The 19,939-nt window shown below is 48.4% G+C and overlaps 1 protein-coding gene across 1 annotated transcript in view; it reads right to left on the bottom strand.

Moving 5' to 3' along the window:
- The window catches only part of COL4A1 (collagen type IV alpha 1 chain), a 133,387-nt gene that overhangs the window by 62,013 nt on the left and 51,435 nt on the right, over positions 1 to 19,939 (bottom strand). Inside the window, exon 2 of the mRNA XM_043478325.1 lies at positions 16,836 to 16,895. Within this exon, the coding sequence (XP_043334260.1) occupies positions 16,836 to 16,895 (60 nt within the window). The remainder of the gene's footprint in view (positions 1 to 16,835; positions 16,896 to 19,939) is intronic.

Here is a 19,939-nt window from a genome sequence, read left to right as displayed (position 1 = left end):
AACTCGACATTCAAAAAACTAAGATCGTGGCATCCAGTCCCATTACTTCATGGCAAATAGATGGGGAAAAAGTGGAAACGGTGACAGACTTTATTTTCTTGGGCTCCAAAATCACTGCAGAAGGTGACTGCAGCCATGAAATTAAAAGATGCTTGCTCCCTGGAAAGAAAGCTATGACAAACCTAGACAGATATCAAAAAGCAGAGACATCACTTTGCCAACAAAGGTCCATAGAGTCAAAGCTATGGTTTTTCTAGTAGTCGTGTACGGATGTGAGAGTTGAACCATAAAGAAGGCTGAGCACCAAAAAATTGATGCTTTCAAACTGTGATTAGGTGGAGAAGACTTTTGAGAGTCTCTTGGACTGCAAGGAGATTAAATCAGTCCATCCTAAAGGAAATCAACCCTGAATATTCATTGGAAGGACTGATGCTGGAGCTAAAGTGATACTTTGGTGACACTTTGGCCACCTGATTCAAAGAGCCGACTCACTGGAAAAGACCCTGATGCTGGGAAAAACTGAAGGAAGGAGGAGAAGAGGTCAGCAGAGGACGAGACGGTTGGATGGCATCACTGACTCCATACACATGAGTTTGAGCAAGCTCCGGGAAATAGTGAAGGACAGGGAAGCCTGGCGTGCTGCCAGGATCAAAGGATCGCAAAGAGGTGGACGCGACTTGGCAACTGAACAAGAAAGCCCCCAAGGGCTCTGGCTTTCTGCCACTAGAGGGCGCTGTGGGATCACACTTCCCCCCATCAAACTTTTCCCCCCGGAGACCCTGAAAGCATTCAGCCTTTTTCTCTTAAATATTCGTGATCTTAATATACTAATGTTAAACATTTAGTGCCACTGAAGATATCAGTGCAGGTACAGCTAAGAGAAATCATTTTTTATAAACCTGCAACACAGATCACTAAGGGAATGAATTTTAATTTGAATTAAAAAATGTAATGAGAAAAAGAGAGTGGATATGTATAGATGGTTCACTCTGCCGTACGGCAGAGACTAACACAACACTGGGAATCAACTATACTTCAATAAAAAATGTGATTAAAATTAACTATGAAACTAGTCACCTGAACACGGAGGCTATTAAGTAACGTAAATGCTGTGACCCTAGAAATAACATGAATTGTGGATGTTTTTCAGACTCCTTTCTGCACCCATTTTTTAAACCCAGAATCTAACAATAATACAAGGGGAATCTAACAATAACACGGTGTGGGTAGTAAATTCAGTTTTCTAAGTGACTGGAAATAGTACTTTTTGAAACAACTAAATTGAGCAAAACAGGTACAAATATGGTAGTAAGAGGTCTCTAAGAAACAGTCTCTAAATATCCAACTGCTGGTAAAATTTATTTGAAGAACCTTCTCTGGTCTTTCTTTTATCATTTAGGAAGGGGGAAAAAAATCCAACCAGATTTTAATAGCTTCCCCAAAAGGTGATATGGGGTGTTCTTGAAAATCAAAATCAGGAATGTTTCTGCCTAAACCTATTACTTCACAATCAGTACAGACTTAAAACTTGTCCTTTAAAGCAGAACAGCAATATAGACATAAAAGGAACCTGACAGCAGCTTGGAGCTCCCTAAGCTGGTGGCCCTGGAAGGTCGTGTATGTCGCGCACTGCAGGGAGGAGGGGGCAAGATCCAGCCAAAGCCGGGAACGGGCCTGGCAGGTGCGGGCCTCGCCTCAAGTGCCCAGAGCAGCACAAGGCCGCCCCAGCGGCCTCAGAGGCCTCAGAGGGGCCGAGAACCTGCCTGCAAAACTGCAGCTTTACTCGCCAGCACAAGCGCCTTTTCTGTGTTTTAAAGTCCCTGGTGCTGGTGCTCACTCGCTTTTTATCAAAATCCTGAGTCCTAACTTAAAGATGTGGGGGGAAGAGTGAGCCTGAAGGAACACAATGACTGAAAACAATATAACAATGGGAGGTTAGGAGCTTTTGGAGTTCAGACAAGGAAAAAGGCATCATTTTTCTCAAAAAGACACTTTGCTTTATTTTTACTACCTCCAAACCAACAACCCTGAGGTTTAAAGAGATGCACTGTATGTTATCAGCAAATTTTAGAAATACCAATTAGTGCACAATGTCTAAATAGTCCTTGGAGGGTTTTCTTGTTACCATAGCTAAGGATGTTATTAACTTGAACTTGAAAATGAACGTGGGTGTGTGACAAGGTCCTGGAAGTGCGTGCATCCTGAACAAAATTAGGGCACATAAAAGTCAGGAAATGCCACAATCTAGGTCAGGGAGGTTTTTTTTTAAAAAGTCTGTGCTAACAGTAAATATGAAAAAATGCAAAAGGACTATTCTGACAATAACAATTATCATTACTAATATAAAAGGCATGCAAGGTATTCTTAAGGTTTAACCTTTAGAGAAACTGCCAATTGGCAATTAAGAAAAAATGTTTTCTTAGAAAAATGTTCAATGCAATTATCTATTCAAACTGGGTTTTAGAGGCACCCTCCCAGGGGTGCCCTGGGTGCCCCCGGCCCCCAAACCTGGCACAGATAGTACACAGTAGGTACTCACTAAATACTTTCATGAGTGAGTAAGGAAACACAAAATGCTAAAGGTTCCAGAGAAATAATATAAACCTACCAAGAGGGCGCTGGTGTAGGAATTCCATTTCAAACTTGACTACGAAAATAAGCACCCCTGCTCTGGGTGACTGAGCAGACCTTTGGGGAACCCTACTTTGCATTCTCATAGTGGACTGATGATGCTGTGTGATGAGGCAAGAACTCTGATTTAGGAACCAAAAGATTTCAGTCCTGGCTGGAGCATCGATCACGTGGACTCCCTGAAAATCCATTTCACCCTCTTAAGATAGGACCCTGCCTCTGCTTCCCTTCCCCATGGGATCTTGTAACAGTCAGATTTGGTTTGATGGAGTTTTCAGAGTGACCCTGCATTGCCTGAAACACTGAACAAATGTTTACAAACCAAACCCTCCTGACGGTGGTCCATTTAAACCATCCCTTTTGCATCTATCATTAAGTTTCTATCAGGTTCCCGGCGTTTCCTATAAGGCCACAAAGTATTTTAAAAGAGAATGGAAATGCAGTGTCGTCGCTTTTTTGATGCTACGGGTCATGACCCATGAATTATCTCATTCTTGTTTTTGTGGCTAAACTTAACACAGGAGACTAAGAATTTCTTGAGTATTTAGAAAAACACGACCGTTTTAGGAAACTCCTCCTCTATGTTATGCACCGGGTTTTTCAGTTTTTCCTTAATAAGCATGTTTGATAGTAATTCTTCTCAAGACCAGGGAGCTGTGTCTACTCTCCGGTGTCAGCCTGAGTCTTTCTGAGGCCAGCACGTCACCAGCCCATCCAGCTGAGATGACAGAGGCCCCGGGACCCTCCTCTTCTGTTCATTCCATGAGGACCTGAGAAAACACACGCATTCTGATGCCCCCAAATGATCTGCTTTCCCTCCAACCAGGTTCCCTGACTGTTATCACATGGCTAATAACACTTGCCCCAACATGCTGCAATAACATCAAGGCTTCATTCATCAAGATCAGAACAGGGCCAAGGAGGTGAAGACATGACAAATCAACTCCGCACATAATACAACACAACACGGGCCAACCTTGTGAGGTTCCACAAAACCTACACTTAGCGCAGCCTCCTCAATGAGAAAGAGCCGAGGTAAGATCGATCCTAATACCCGAATTTTACCCTGTTTTCAGAAAAGACCACAGTATGTGTTAAAACATATGGCACCTTCAGGAAAGAAATGGAACGAGACGTTGAAGGCGATTTTCTGGTCAAGAATGATTTTAAAACTGAATAGTGAGGAAAAGCATCGTTGTCGTTGCTTGGTTACTAAGTCATGTCCAGCTCTTTTGGGACCCCATGGACTGTAGCCCACCAGGCCCCTCTGTCCATGGGATCTCCCAGGCAAGACTAATGGAGTGGGTTGCCATTTCCTCCTCCAGGGGATCTTCCCCACCCAGGGATCGAACGCACATCTCCTGCATTGGCAGGTGGCTTCTTTACCACCACTGAGCTACCAGGGAAGCCCCAGAAAAAGCATATGATTGCACAATCAATCCCAAATAAGGGTGCACAAATTAACACAATAGCTCCTTCTTAAATACTTACAAATAACCTTCACTTCAATGTTGTTCACAAAAGCAGCAGTCTGTTTTCAAAAGATAATGTGGGCATACATTTTTACCCAGAGGCATGGTCAAATTATTAAAAAATTTAAATGAGCAGTATCTTATTTAATGCTATTTTACTCTATCTATTTTTCAGAGGTGTTTAGGTTCAATTTACTAGAAGACAGCTTCCTGGTTTTTTTTTTTTTATTCTAAGTTACTTAATGCTGATAGGGGTCAGACCCAACCTCTGGCGATGCCCCCTCGCGTTCCGCACTTTGGGGGTCTGCATCACCCAACAGAACCACAGGGGCAATTTCTCTTTGGCCACAGGAGGCTGATCAGTCAAGCACCCTGAGGTAGCCTTCCCTTCTCTCCTATTCCAGATATGAAATTGCCAACTTTGTAAAAATTCCTGAGCTCCCATGAGAATTCCAAGCCAGGGGGAGCCCCCCAGACATCCTGAAAGAACAAACAGGCTTCCAAACAACGCTTCTCCACGGGGAGGACCAGCACCTAAGGTGAGAGATGGATGAGAAGTAATCATCCAACAGCTATTTGATGTTCCACGTAAATGGACTGCAGTTGAACAGCTGGGTGCAGAATTTCAGAGGAACAAATACGACAGTGACAGGGAGCTGGCCCTACCCCAGGGGCTCATGAAGAGGCTCACGGAGTCCTGCCCTGCATCCGTCTGGAGTGTGCCCGGCCTCCCAGCTCCCTCCCTCTGCCCCAGGAGAGGCGTGCCTGGTGACCTCAGGCTCTGGGCACACCGCCTGGGGTCACCCACCTGGGAAGGGGTCTGGAAAGCGGGAAGAGGCACAACGAAGGGACAGACACCGCTTCCTGCGTCCACACGATCACGACTGACACTGTGTGGGTGTCCTGAGACTTCTCAAAACAGAGAAAAGGGAGGGGAGACCCAGGGAGCTCAAGAACTGCTACCTTCCACATCAGCAGGCTCAAGAAGTGAATGAGGAAGGCGCGGGAGCTAAACGCCCTGAATCACATTCCTGCCCTCTCCGCATACATCACTGAGAAAGCATTTGAGGCTGAGGACATGTCTGCCTGAAAAGTGCCAGCCCGTTATGGCCTGACCTTCCGCGCTTAGATCAAGGGAGCCTCTGACCTTGACTGCATACCAGTGGCGTGCTGACATCCAGCGAGGCCCAGTGGTGCTGACTGCATACCTCGGCTCCTTCTGGTAAATTACACTTCAGAAAGGGCAGCCGGGGCAAAGCTCTAGGAACCCCTGGCCTCTACAGGGCAGCCCTGAAATCAGAGATAGTGGACACGCGGATTCTGAAAGTTTAAGAGCTCCGAGTCCACCCTCTCCCTGCTGGAGACTGAGATCAAAACGCCAAGACTCCTTTTCCGGTTGAGAAACGCACCCCAGTCACAAGGGCCCAGATGAACACGGCGCCGCGAGCCAGATCCTTAGAGGGCCAGCCCGTGAGAGGCGGGTCCGGCATCGGAGAGGCGGCTCGGGACAGCCCCCCTCCCCACAAAAGGCTGGGCTCCCCGGGCCCCCCCGGCCTGAGTCCACACTGCTCTGGGTGACCCCACCGACCGCTGCAGAGAGCGTGGCTGCCTCTTCGCTGCAAGAGGCCTGGGCCCCCACCCCGCCGGCTCTAACGTCCCCCTCCTGACTAGGCACCCTGGAGTCCCCATCACATCCAGGAAGAGTCCTGGCCCATGAAGAAAGAGGAAAAGACCCCCAGCTAGAAGCCCAACCAACCGCAGGGGACAGAGGAGTTGGGGGTTGGGGCGGGGAAGGGATCTAGGCAAAAAGGGTGTGTGCACGTGTGTACACTCCTGTGTGTGTGTGTGTGCACGCAAGCAGGGGAGATACAGGGGGAAGGCAGGCCCCAGAGAACGTGGTGCGCCCGAGCAGGTGAGTGAAGGAGGCAGGTGCTCAGGCTGGGCGGGGGCGGGGCATGAGGCCTGGGGGCGGGGCATGAGGTCTGGGGGTGGGGCGTGAGGCCTGGGGGCGGGGCACGTGGCCTGGGGGCGGGGCACGTGGCCTGCGGGGCGGAGCAGGACCGGCAGACGGCTCCAGAGAAGGACAGAGAGCCATGTGGCCCATGCGGGGACCCGGGTGAATGCCCGGGGCCAAGGCGGAGGGCACCGGAGCATCTTCAGAGCCCCAGGGGTGGGGACGCGGCCCCGAAGACCTCAGCCCCAGCGCCCACCCCCACAGCCCCAGACCCAGGGGGACCCCGGAGAACCGAGTCCTCAGCAGAGACCCGCACCCAGCGTCTTTAAAGCGTCTTTAAAACAGACCATCGCTCTGCTCACAAGCCCAGATGTACTTCCGAGCGTTATTATTAGCTTTTCTGGAAGTTTTCCTCCAGTCGTAGATCACGTCTGCCCCAGCAGGCAGGGCGCGTTCCACGAGCTGTCAAGTCAGGGTCTCCTGCAAGAACGGGGCGTCCGGCAGCCGGAGCGGGGAGGAGCCCGGGAGCCAGGCCGCCCCCGTCTCGGGAGGTCGCGGCCTCCCGGGCGCACCCAGGGCCCAGCCTGTGTGGTCCAGAGTCAGACGAGGTGCGAGCGCCTCCGAACTGGGGCTGAGACAGCAAACTGCAGGGGCGCCGCACCGGCCGGGGAGGCGCAGGGCCCGAGGCTCGCCACCCAGGGCAGCCCTGGGGGGAGGATTTGAACAGCAACACCCGTGGGGAGCAGGTGGATGTCCGATGGAGCAGAGACCGCGTCACTCCCGGGCCTCCCGGATCCAGAGATGGATGGTCTGCAAACAAAGTTCATCCACGTACCTCCCCTGCGAGAGGCCCTGCTTAGAGAAAGAGTGACAAGGCGGGCCCATCCCACCCTGTAAAGACGTGAGGTCTCGCAGGAGGAAGCGAGACGCCTAGAGAAGCAGGACACAGCTATCCACGGCACTTTCCCAAAGTGCCCGATCTTCCACCACAAATCAGGGCAAAATGTGATTAAAAACAAAACAAAACAGGAGATCAAAACCGGAGCCCAGCTCATGTGTCCTGAGCCTGCTGGCTGGACTCCACTGTCCGCCACAGGGAAGCTCAGATTCCCGTCTCTGACCAGCTCGGCTCCGGACCCCACAGGGTCCCCCTCGTGGCTCTGCTTTCTCTGCCCCCTCGGGGCTCACGGCAGAGCACTCAGGGCGGGGTGACTGTGGCGGCTACCTGTCCCTGGGGCCGTCACATCGGTAAGGACGGGTGCCAGCCACCCCCTGGATCCGTCAGCTTGCAGCCACTGATGGGCAGAACCTCAACAAGACTCCTGGAATGGAGGCGGGTGGGGGACAGGAGACGTAGGCAGCTCACTGCATCCGCCGTGGATGGACTGAGCTCCTTTCCTACCTAGGGAAAGCCATTTCCCAGTCAAGTCTTTATCCAGACACTGCAGGCCTCAGAGTTCACACCAGCCAACCAAGAGCCAGGCTTTCTCACCTATGATCAGTGAACCAACACAGGATGTCAGCGGCCACAATGAAACACCCACTCATTAAAAAAAAATAAACTGTGGACAAATCCTCAGGCTCTAACAAAGACACATGGGAGAGAATCCCATCTCTCATTCATCACTCAGAGTGTCTTCCAGCTCTTTGTAGGTTGGTCTATAAGCACAAGGGTCAGCCCAACTGTATACAGATGAAGGGGACCAGAGAGGGACTTCAAACCAGGAAGGATGTGTGGATGGCAATTCAAGGAGGAGTGGAGAACTATGAGCTGATTTCCAAGTGAAGAGACCTAGAGTCAGCTGGACTCGGGGCCAGATAAGCATGATGCTTTTTTAAAGCCACGCAGCTGTGGAGGCAGGCTACACCACCTGTGGACGCAGCATGCACGGGAAACTTCCACGTTTCCACGGGGCTTGGTGAAGGGAAACTGAGACCCTGGGGCAGCCGTTCCCCAGGGCCATCTGGCCCCTCGAGTCCTCTATGTCCTCCTTTGTTTCATCACGCACTGCGCCAAGCCACCCCAGGAGGATGGGGCTCTGCGATGCTGCTCTGGGTGCGGTTCTCCAAGCCCACGCGGCAGAGTCATCCCATGCTTCGTGCCAAACAGAACCGTATTTCGATGGCGTGTGACCTTCCACCAGCAAACAGGAGGAAAATCCACGGCACGGCTGTGCTTTGTCAGGGTCGATGCTGACTCTTTGATCTTGAATTAAAACACGCAGCATTTTGCTCCTTCTAGAAGAAAGCTAAGTTCCTGCTGACCACTGTTTGGTCAGGATCCTATTTACGAAAAAATAACGTTTTCTATTAAGAGTCAAGATGAGGACTGTCAGGGCTCAGCGCTGCTGACGACAGTGTCCACTCACACGAGCGGTTCTGGGCTTTAAAGGACGCGAGAGTCCACTCCAGACCTTTAATTTTCTACTATTCTGTCTCAACGTGGAAGGAAGAGCAACTCACTCTTTTGTAAAGTTGCACTGCATGAGGTGCATTCCAAGTACAGTTACAGATCCAGAAAGGTAGAATTTTTATGATTAACATCTATCTCCAGTGTAACAGGTCTCAGAAGCAGAGAGCTAACAGGTCTCAGAAGCAGAGAGCTAAGGGGCAGATTTCATGTAACGGAGAGAAATAGGAAGGATGAGGTGGATGCTGGGGGAGGTGTGGCTCACGGTCCCCTTTGTGGTACCCAAGAAGCATATTCCAGAGACATCCGCGCACAGGGAGACGTGTGCGTGAAGGATAAAATAAAACCACTAAGCATGGATCTGCTCCTAACGGCTTCCCCATGGCATATGGTTGATACTTCACTCTTGGATTCAGGCACAGTTTTTTAAAATCCTCTTTTTTTTTTTTTCCTAACAAAACTATCAAAAAGACAAAAGTAGGTGAGTGTGGAAGCCCACACTGATTCTCACGATGACTCTGCCAGATGATGATTCATGTCCAATATGTGGAAATAGGAAATAGGAGACATCTGGAAAAAATCTTGGCATTGCAAGACACCAGGGAGAACATGGAAAAGGAAAGAGTGTGCGTTAACCCATCCACCCAGCACACAGGAAGAGAAGTGCGCCATCAGAGCCCAGGGTGGACGCCTCGACCCCAAGGCGATCAAGGCGGACACTTAGGGGGTGGAAATCCATTGTGTGGCAGAAATAAAGCGATTCTGCTCAGAAGTTCCCCTTTAAAAATACCTCGAACGAGCTAAGTTGACTTGGGGAGAAGAAGAGTTTGGATACTGCTTGTAATTATACGGGTGTCAGGAAAAGCAGTTAACAGGAAAAACCTATAGAGGTACTTAAAATGTAAGGAGGGTGAATAACAGGAGAGTTGGTTCCCCTAATGAGTCTGGAAATGGATGATAAAATCACAGTGTTGACTAGAAATTGGATGGTTGTTCCAGACAGACCTCCCAAGTGAGAACGTCTCATTTTTCCTCCACCGAACGCATCCAAAAGCTACAAACAGGCTTCCCAACAATGGTGCTGTGATTCTACAAACATCTGACATCTCTCTGACTCAGGTGCTGGGAGAAGCTTCTGTCCTGATGGAGCCGGTCCTTCTCTGTGAACCGACAAGTTCTCAGCTTGCCCACGTCTTCAGGTTTGAGAATCCAGCCCCCAACTGCACCAGCGAGCGAACTCATCGCCATATTCACCCCAACTTCAGAATTCAGCTGCTGCTAAAATGATGTGTACCTACATGACATTTTAAACGTCCCGAGTGCTTTTTAGGTTCCATACCTTTCACCTGATCCTTTCAGCAAGACTGGGAACTGTAGGTCAAACGTCATTTCCCTTTTTCTCAGGAGAACTCGGCCAGATGACTTGGTAGAACACACTCAGCTAGGAGGCGGTGGAATACACACGAGAACCTAGGCTCTTATCCTACCAAGCAGCCTTTCGTAATGGCTGCTCCTTGATTTGAGAAACAGAAGGGGTCTGTAATCAAGTGAGTTTGGAAAACCACATGGGATAAGCCACCCTTGAAGGTTCCAAAGCTGTAACGAAAGGTTCTGAGATGTCCTGGGCTGCAGCTTGTGTCCCCAGACTTATCTGTCCTCCTCCAATAACACTGGAGCACCCCTCGGTATTCTATTCCAGAGGCCACAGCAAGAACGTGCTCCAGGTGGACTGAGGACCACGTCTGGGGAAAGGCTGAACTGACCGCCACTGCCCTTTGGGAAATGCTCAAAGCATTTATAAAAACAGAGATTCCCAACCAGTTTCAAAAACAACACAAGTAATTATAAATACACTAAACAAATCTTAATTTTATTAAATGAACCTCCTACATTATAAGTCCTACTCTTTTGGCATTTATACTTCATGTCTTAGACACAATAAAAGGAAATTTCTTTTTAATTATAATATACTAGATTTTGAAATCCTCACTTATTCAAACGTGGTATGGTGCCACCCACAGAGTTAGTGCTTAATTAATAAATCAGTGTTTTTATTAATAATTCATTGAGTCCAGATCAGTTAATTTACCCAAAGTTCCACAGACTTTACACAAAAATATTCATTTTCATTTACTTAAGTAAAAAATAAAATATCTGGATAGAAACATGACACCTTTAATATTTAGAACAGTGGTTAAATTTCATTTATGGGAAAGAAATTTTCAATGTTCTAGTAAAAAATAATAGAAAGATAAGCTTGTTCTTCAATAATCTTTGAGGTCTCAAATCTATGCTACAGAGATAATAAGAATAATAAGAAAAGAGAATAACCAATTGATATATAAAGTATAACATACAAAGCACTGTCTTCAATTCCCATGTATAAATTAAAAGAAAGATTGATGAAATAAAGATATGCATAAATTGAAGACTAATGAATTCTCAAAAAATGGCAATGAAATATAGTCCCTGTCTCAAAAAGGGAATTTACCAAAGATTTAATGACAACTAAGAAAGTCTCATATGCTTGTGACCTTGGAGTAAGAAAGATCCTTTATGTTAAATGTTCATATTGGCTCCTAACGCATTTTTGGAGAAGGAGATGGCTACCCACTGCAGTGTTCTTGCCTGGAGAATCCCACGGACAGAGGAGCCTGGCGGCTGCAGTCCAAAGAGTCACAGAGTCGGACACGACTGGGCGACTAACACAGCCACGCAAGGCATCTCTGGCGATCACTGCAATAATCAATGGGACAAAAACGGCCAGAACAGCAAGACGAGCAAGCAAATGCCTAAATTCTTGTTCAAACAGGCGCTGCAGTGTCTGGTGAAAGTGGTTAACAGAGGCTAACAGAAACTAACGTGAAATGGCACACGCCATCAGGAAGACTGGAAAAGTCAACCTCTCCTTCTGTATTTAGATGTGATTTGTGGTTATGGTTTAGTCCCTAAGTCGTGTCCAACACTTTGGGACCCTGTGGACTGTAGCCCACCACACTCCTCTGTCCATGGGATTCTCCAGGCAAGAAGACTGGAGTGGGTTGCCACTTCCTCCTCCAGGAGATCTTCCTGACCCAGGGATCAACCCCACATCCCCTGCATTGGCAGGCGGATTCTTCTCCACTTAGCCACCAGGGAAACCCTTAGGTATGATTAGACTTACAGAACTCTTTACACACACTTTTTCTTACTTAGTGTGACCTGGAGAAAAAGACACAAAGGATACTTGCTTTGTGTCTCCAAAAGTAACCTTCGAGAAAGACCTGCTGACTGATTCGTCCCTGGGGAACTCCAAGGAGCCTGCGGGGAGGAAAGACAAGACGCATCTTCCCAAGTGCAGGCAGGGCTGACCACTGGGGGAACAACCCCCATCTCTGTGTCCAGAACGCATGAGAACTAGGGCCAGATTCGCCTCTTGGGAGACCAAGGCGTCATGCCCGGCTTGTAACAAAGATGACTCCTTGTAAACCAGAGTGACGAATTTCCTAGAGGGCAAAGAATACGCCAGGATATCCTGCAGGAAGGGGCCGGGGAGGCCCCATCCTCACCACGTAGGGACAATGGCATCTCCTGACTCGGGGTTAAGAGGCTCACTTCACTGCCCTCGCCTCGAGGTTTTATTCTGAATGCTGTGTGGAATAAACATCCCCCAAAGGTGATGCAATCCTGGTTTCTTGGGCTGGACCGAATCTAACCTGCCTCAGATTGGGGTGGGGCTCGGACTTAGGCAGAGAAGGTGGCTCCCTGTGGTTATTTGTCTATGAACAGGACCCGGGAGATCTGCCCATGGCCCCAAAGCACCAGGTCCATTTCTTTGTGGTCCTCAGCAATCTGCTCCGTCACCACCGATTTACAGAGAGGCTTTAGGAAGTCTGCGTTCCTTGGCAGGCGGCCAGTGGAGCAAGCTTACAGGCCACAGACTCAGAGAAACGGGATCGTGGTCAAGACTCCAGAATATTCTGAACCACGAGGTCCTCTTGTTGGGCCCTCGCAGGTCAGGATCGTCTTATCTTGAAGAATGGAAACTGATTCCTGCTCTGATTAGCACTTGGATCTGATCGCCTGCATCCTACTCCCTAGCTGAGGGGCTTTCAGTTCAGGCTGAGTCCTGCACAAAGGTCCATCTAGTCAAAACTATGGTTTTCCCAGTGGTCAGGTATGGATGTGAGAGTTGGACTGTGAAGAAAGCTGAGCACAGAAGAATTGATGCTTTTGCACTGTGGTGTTGGAGGAGACTCTTCAGAGTCCCCTGGACAGTGAGGAGATCCAACCAGTCCATCCTAAAGGAAATCAGTCCTGACTATTCAGAAGGACCAGTGCTGAAGCTGAAGCTCCAATACCTTGGCCACCTGATGAGAAGAACTGACTCACTGGAAAAGACCCTGATGCTGGGAAAGACTGAAGGCAGGAGGAAAAGGGGACGACAGAGGATGAAATGGTTGGATGGCATCACCGACTCAATGGACATGAGTTTGAGTAAGCTCCGGGAGTTGGTGATGGACAGGGAGGCCTGGTGTGCTGCAGTCCATGGGGTCACAAAGACTGAATTGAACCGGGCTCCCTCCCCACGTTGCTGGCAAGGACCTGGGTACCAGCAGGTTAAAGTGTTCTGAGAAGCTGTGAGATGACCATATTGTTCTCATCACTCCTCAGAAATATGATAGTTCTGCTTAATTAAGACTCTCTGTGCTCCCCAAGACTGTGGCCTGGGGAAGCCCCTGTCAAAGTCTCTCTATTAGGAGCCATCCATCCTTTGCCAAGGTCATGTTCATCAACAGGCCATGGGGGCTGCTTTCTCTGATCAGTGCAGTTAAACTCAGCACGTGACTTTAGGCAGACGCATGGCAGATGACCCTGCTCCACGTCCTGGTGAGTCTGGAGCATCAGTGAGGACACAACACGCCTGCATCCTGCTTCATCCCGGGAGCCGTCCCTTTATTTACAGTCCTAGGCCACTGGGATCACTCTCTTCTCAGGACAACAAGAGTGTTTGTTTTCTCTGCTGTTTCTCCTGCAATGTGATCACTTACTCTTCAGTTGTTATCTATTCCACATGTATATCTCCCACCTCTCTAGTTAACTTGAGGCTTCCAGTTTTGGACTCTGCGGATAGGATGATAGCTTTACATAATGCTGGCTCCTCTGGCTAAAACATTTGTAAGACTTCTTGTGCAAACTCTATTCTTTTTGCAAAGTATAAATGGTTAATTTCTAAGACCAAGGCAGTCACTCCTGGGACTATGTTGCCTCTTCCAATGCCTCGAATAGTTGAGAAAATCAGGTTATGGAGCAAAAGAAGAGCTTAACTTTTGGCTTGGGCTGAGGAGGCAAGCATTCAAAACCCTAATCAGTTTAAGGAGATAAAATTCCCACACTGCAGAGGCCTCTGGAAAGTCACTGTGTACAAACCCAGATCAATTACCTAGAGAAAACATCTGGGCTCTGGGAAACAAACAAGTCAGCAAAGACTGAAATCTGTGACAAGCTCATGAATCTAAGCTCGGAACAGATCCCGAGCCTACGCTGATAACTGTCAGATTAGAAAACAGTGACCTAAGGCATCAATATCTGCTGAGGAAATCTGGGGGATATCAGACATTCTGTCAAGGAATCTCATCTCCATGGAACTCAGGACTTTGCCAAAAGAGATTTGGTGATTTACACTGGACATATTCCAATTTCCATTGGTGGATTCTCAATAACCAATATGTTCAAGAGTCCCTCAAGGGGGCATGTCTCAGAAACAATGAGTTGACACTCTGTCCCATTGAGGTAACGTTTACTCCCCCCGAGTTATGTGACGTTTTTCATCCTATTTTCAAAAACACCTCAAAGGTCATTTAACTTGAGACACTGGAGAACAGCAACACACCCCTTGTAAGAACTGAGAGCATGCATCAGTAGCTCCAAAGCAGGTCTGTGGGTTGAGCCGCTCGAGGCAAATTCTGTGATGCTCAAGCCTTTATTCATTTTGCATTTACATCCGATCAGCATGTATAGGACTGGCTCTGAGAACAGCGGTGGGAGATGAGGAAGACCAATTTCTCCTGCTGACGTGCCAGCCAAGAATACATTTCTTTGTTATCTGACCTTGGGATGAGAGAAATGGAGCCAGACCTGAAGGTCCGGCTCAGGCAAGCTCTGGGTGTTTCCCATCGTTAAACTGATTATTTTAACATCACGTCCGAGACAATAAGTGGAAGTTTAAAATTTCCTCTTTCAGTGAGAGGAAGGCCCTCTTCCCGGCTCATGCTATGTGAACCATGGGACCTGAAATATTTACACTCAAGGGGAGAAAAGACAGAGCTCCGATTTCTGTTTAAAGGATATAATCCTAAATCAGTTAGCTGTTCCTCTAAATCTCAAGAGGCTGTCTGAATCCATTCAATCATTACAGCCTTTTAAAACGCAAATTCAGGACGGTTTAACCCACCGCTTGGCAGTTTTTTATTTAAACAGTCTTTATTGAATAATAATAATAAGGTATAAAACCCAAAGTGGACGATGGAGGAGCCTGTTGAAGGAGCACGGTGACCCCGTGACCTTCCCACCTTGACCTTCCCACGCCTGAGTGGAAGGCAGGCCTACAGTGTGTGTTTCCAGGCCCGGAGACGCACAGACCTGGCCTCCATTGATGCAACAGCCAAAGCAAGGGCTTCCACATGCTAAGATGTGAAAAGAAACACTTACAGCCCCTTTCCTCGTTGGGGTGGGTGTCAGACACCCCGAGACGCGACCTGCCTTCTCTGAAGATGCTTTCACCAGCTCTGAACTAACGAGGGCCAGGCCCCCGTCAAGTCAGGAAGAAGTCGGCCAAGCATATTTGGAAAGCCGCACCTGGATGAACCTACTTCCTCATATTTAATGAATATAATGAATCCACTTCCTCATGTAAGGGGGAGATTTGGGGTTAAAAGTAAAATGAATCAGGCTAGAAAAATAAGACCGGAATAGGATGTCTGTTTTCAGACGGGAATGCCACCAGGGTTTGCAGTTGAGGGCAGAGAATGAAAACCGAGAAAGCGGGTGGAAAAGACACGTTCTCTTCACAAGCGAGAAACACCAAGTCCACCTCTCCCTCCCCCAGTTCTGATGCTCTAAGTTACAAGAAAAGCACAGGGATTCTGATAAAGGTCTCCATTTCCTGTTTGTTGAAAGTTCCACTTTCTATAGTTTGAAGGATTTCTTTGTTAGCTCCGCGTGCTTACAATTCAAGTTAGACACACACACAGAAAGAGTCTTTGTGACACGAACATCTTGTCATTACTCTCGAGGATGCAGCCTGGAACTAGCCAGAGACACTTCCCGAGGAGGAGAAGAGGGATGGCAGAGGGCAAAGCGGGTGCTGGGAGACAGGAAAACACTTCCACATACTTCACGGACCCACAACCTGCCCAGGTGACCGTGGTGGCACCACCTGCCAACAGACGTTTTAAAAGGATGCTGCTGGTACGTCAGCAAACAGCTGAAAAGAAATGGGACAATTTTCTGTAAAGTTGAACTTGCTGGGTTTCAGAAGTGTGAGGCTGTGATTCAGTGAGGCCTGCACAGACCAGAAGGGACGGCTTGCCCGAACGATACCTCCAGCTCCCAGAAAGCGGGAAAAGGACCGGGGGCCTCCCCCTCCGCCCCCCACCGCCCTTCCACGTGGCCTCAGCTGCTGTGGCCCAGCAGCCATGCTTTCCCATGGTTCCGCCCAGTTTCCATGGTGACCCCCACACAGTGACAGGATGCTGCCCTGTCCTGGGGTGAAAATCCTCTCTCCAAACAACTGAAAGGCACAGACCCAACCTGCCCTCAAGAGAAGATGATCTTCATACAGATCTGTGAGAGAGAGGGCACAGCATTGCTTAGAAAAAAATACTGTAACTGTACATTTGGGAAATGATAAATAGTTACTGTTTCTGTAAATAAATCTTAGACAAGTATGTTACGAATGCAAAACTGTTTAAAAATTCTGATTTGAATAGAAGGCTCTCAAGTTCAAGAGCAACTTTTTGGGTTTTTTTTTTTTTTAGAAAAAAAAAAAAGCTAAGTTTAGTCCTCGTGCACTAATTCCAAAGAATGCTATTGACTCAACGCATTTTCTGCCAATACACTTGTTCCTCCTAGAGTCAAAAAAGGAAAGAAACCAAATTGCCTTTTTAGCGTTAATTGCCACCAATAATTACAAGCTTTGGGGAGGAGCAGTCAAGATGCCTCAAAAATATTGTTGAGCCTGGTTTTGCTTCATTTGTATTGCGCTGGGGAAATGCCTGAAATGGTAATAAGGCTTCAGCATGACTTGTTGGTTGTTCGGTTGCTCTAAAGTCATGACTTCCACAGTGACGGTGACCCGAGGGATCGCTGGCCTTGGAGGGCTACTCACCTTTTGTCCTTTCACGCCGTGGCAGTCACACTTCCCGCAGCCAGAGCCGGCACACCCACCCTGGAAGGAAGAGAAAAGAACTTTAAACAGAGGAACACAGGAGCATGGAGGTGCAGGTTTCAACCGAAATGCTTTTGGCACCTTCACTATTTATGGGAAAAGCCCTACCTGGGTACCAGGAGCCTGATCTTAACACACACACTCTGTGGCCCTGTCCTCGGGGGCCGTCCTGCACTTGCTCAGAATCCATCTCTGGCCCTGGCAAACAGAACAGCAATCCCCGAGTGGAACACATCAAAGCATCACTCAGTCCAAAGAGGGGAGGCTGTCACTGACACTCTGAGACATGGACTCTCTCCATTTCCCAGGCTTTAGCAGGACACCACCCCTACTTGCAAAGGCCCTTCTGATGCAGGACTTTCAGCCCTGAGACCACAGGAAACTCAGAGTGGGGAGTGGGGTCCATGCTGTGTCCCTCGCATCCCCAGGACACAATGACATGCAAAACAAGCAAAAAGGAAATGAATAAGCCCAAAGCCTAAATAAAAAAATTTTAACTCCTATCTAACAGGACGCGTATTACCATTCCCACTTTATAGATATGAACTCTGAGTTAGGAGATTTAATATAACAGCCAAGATAAGGTTGAAATGAACTCAATTCAATTCCCATCATGGAAAACTGCCAACGCATCAGAAGACAGACGATGCAATTTCTTTAGAAGAATTCAAATTCGAAACCAGAAGAGACATAGATATTGTGGACAGAATGGAAGAGGGTGCAATAGGTAGAATTTAGTTAATGAGCTTTACGAGCAGCTCAATATTAAGCCTGAGATCAAGTGCACACCTCAATGCTGCTTCTGGCACTATGGCTTCTGGAAAATATAACCATACTGTTAACAGGGTTGTGATTGCATAAAGCCTATTTTTTAAAAACAATACACTCGTCTTGGTTCCAATGCCTTGGAAATCTTCTTCATAAAACAACTACATCTGGAGATATTTATTTTATAAAATGAAATCTGAACAAGTGCCTCCAAGACAGTAAGCTGTTCTTAATTTTATATTTTGGAAATGGGGACAACTGACAACAGTCCAAACAGACTCCAGACACTACAAATCTATCCCTCTCCCTGATTCATCTTTCAGGCAATTTTTTCAGCACGCACTCCCATAACCTCCTAACAGTGTACATCAATCCACGCACACAGTTTTGCTTCAGAATCTGGGTTTGGGTGACCACTTACAGCAGTCCAAAGAGATGAGGCTAAAACCTGAAACCTGTGCTCCAGAAATTCATCCGAAATGCACAAACATTAAAGAACCAAGGGACTGCAGAAAAGAGACTCCCCAACCATCCCCAAGAAAGGGCTCACTGTTCCGACCCCGTGCCCATGACATGCGGACCACACAGGCCGAGGCTGAAGCTCCAACACTCTGGCTACACGATGCAAGAGCCGACTCACTGGAAAAGACCCTGATGCTGGGAAAGACTGAGGCAGGAGGAGAAGGGGACGACAGAGGAGGAGATGGTTGGATGGCATCACCGACTCGATGGACATGGGTTTGAGCAAACTCTGGGAGATAGTGGAGGACAGCGAAGCCTGGCGTGCTGCAGTCCATGGGGTCACAAAGGGTGGGACACGACTCAGCGACTGAACACCACTGTGTCATTTATCACGTGTGTGACATTTATCCTTGGCGTGTGTGTCTCCAGGACCCCGAGAACACCTGGAGGGCGGGCCCAGAGAGTCACAGCCAGCCTGATACAGCCCGTATTTCACCTGCAGCCACATCGGCTGTGAAACCCACCGCTGGCCGAACCATGACACCTCGTCAACTGCTGGCTCTGCGCCAACCCCGGAGGCGTTTAAGCACGGACACACAGTCCCCCGAGACAGGAGCAGGCGTCTGATCGCTGTTGCGTCGATGGTGGTGGCGGTCATGCTGGCATCCACTGAATCGACCTCAAATAACAACCCCAGATGACAACCCTGCGAGTCTGGTGTGTCCGCTCACAATGCAGGGACCGCATTGCGAGAAACCACTGCAGAAGGGAACTCGGCAGTGAGCGGGGGACCGCTCCAGATCCCCAGACAGCCGGGGAGGGCAGAGGTCGCAGGGGCCCCCCGGGCACTGCGTGGAGCTGCTAGGTTAGCCCCAGCCAGGCAAGCCCCACAGGTGAGGCAGCCCCGGGTCAGCTGGGCTCCAGGTGGCCTCCTCTCTGCGCCGTCTCCTCCCCACCAGGTCTCTGCCTCTGAGCTGGGTTCAGAAACCCACACGTGCTCCTTGAACTCTGCTCAGTTCCCCAGAAGGAGAAGCCGATCAGGTTAAGACCCATGGACTGAGGACCTGTCCACCCACCGCCCAGGTTCACTGGGGGGCCCAAGAGCAGCCCAGCGGGGTGCGGTTTCCTAACCGCGGCTTGACAACAGCAGCCTCAAAACCAGACCAGGTGGAAATCTAGCGACCGAAGTTGAAAATGGCCATTTGGTGATTCTGAGGTTTTCTCTCCTGAAAGGCTGATAAAATCTCAGAAGCTTATCTTTATTCAATTTGAGGAAGGTTATAAAAGTGAGTTTCCTGGAACTGTTCCCTTAAGCTATCAGCAAATGCCTTAATTGCAGGGGACGCCAGATAAGAGGTTAGAGGGCCCCCAAGCTGGATGCTGAGGTCAAGCTGTTTCTTGAGCTTTTGCTACAGAAACACACCCGCAAATTTCCCTTGAACAACACTGCAGGTCATGACAACTGTTAGATGAAATCAGAGATGAGAAAAAGAACTAAAATCTCATTATAGCCCTCTTACAGAAATAAAGGAACTTCACCCTGCTCCCACCAGCTTACATCAAGCAAAAACAAAATTTCTCAATCCCAGACAAAAGACATTCATGTCTCCTTATCTGCTTTATTCACGTAGAAAATTTTATTACCACTTCTGGCCCTAGAAGACAATCCTGAAGCACTGATAATTCAAAGAACATCTAAACGATGGGCAACTTTTCAGAACAAAAGACATTTTTAGACCATGATTTTTGCTTCACAATCTGGGTGGCCTAGCATTTTATGCAAAATGGCTCTTTTTAAAAAAAAAAAAAACCTA

The sequence above is a fragment of the Cervus canadensis genome, chromosome 9 (assembly GCF_019320065.1).
Source record: "Cervus canadensis isolate Bull #8, Minnesota chromosome 9, ASM1932006v1, whole genome shotgun sequence".
NCBI lineage: Eukaryota > Metazoa > Chordata > Mammalia > Artiodactyla > Cervidae > Cervus > Cervus canadensis.
This window is presented reverse-complemented; position numbering and strand designations above follow the sequence as displayed.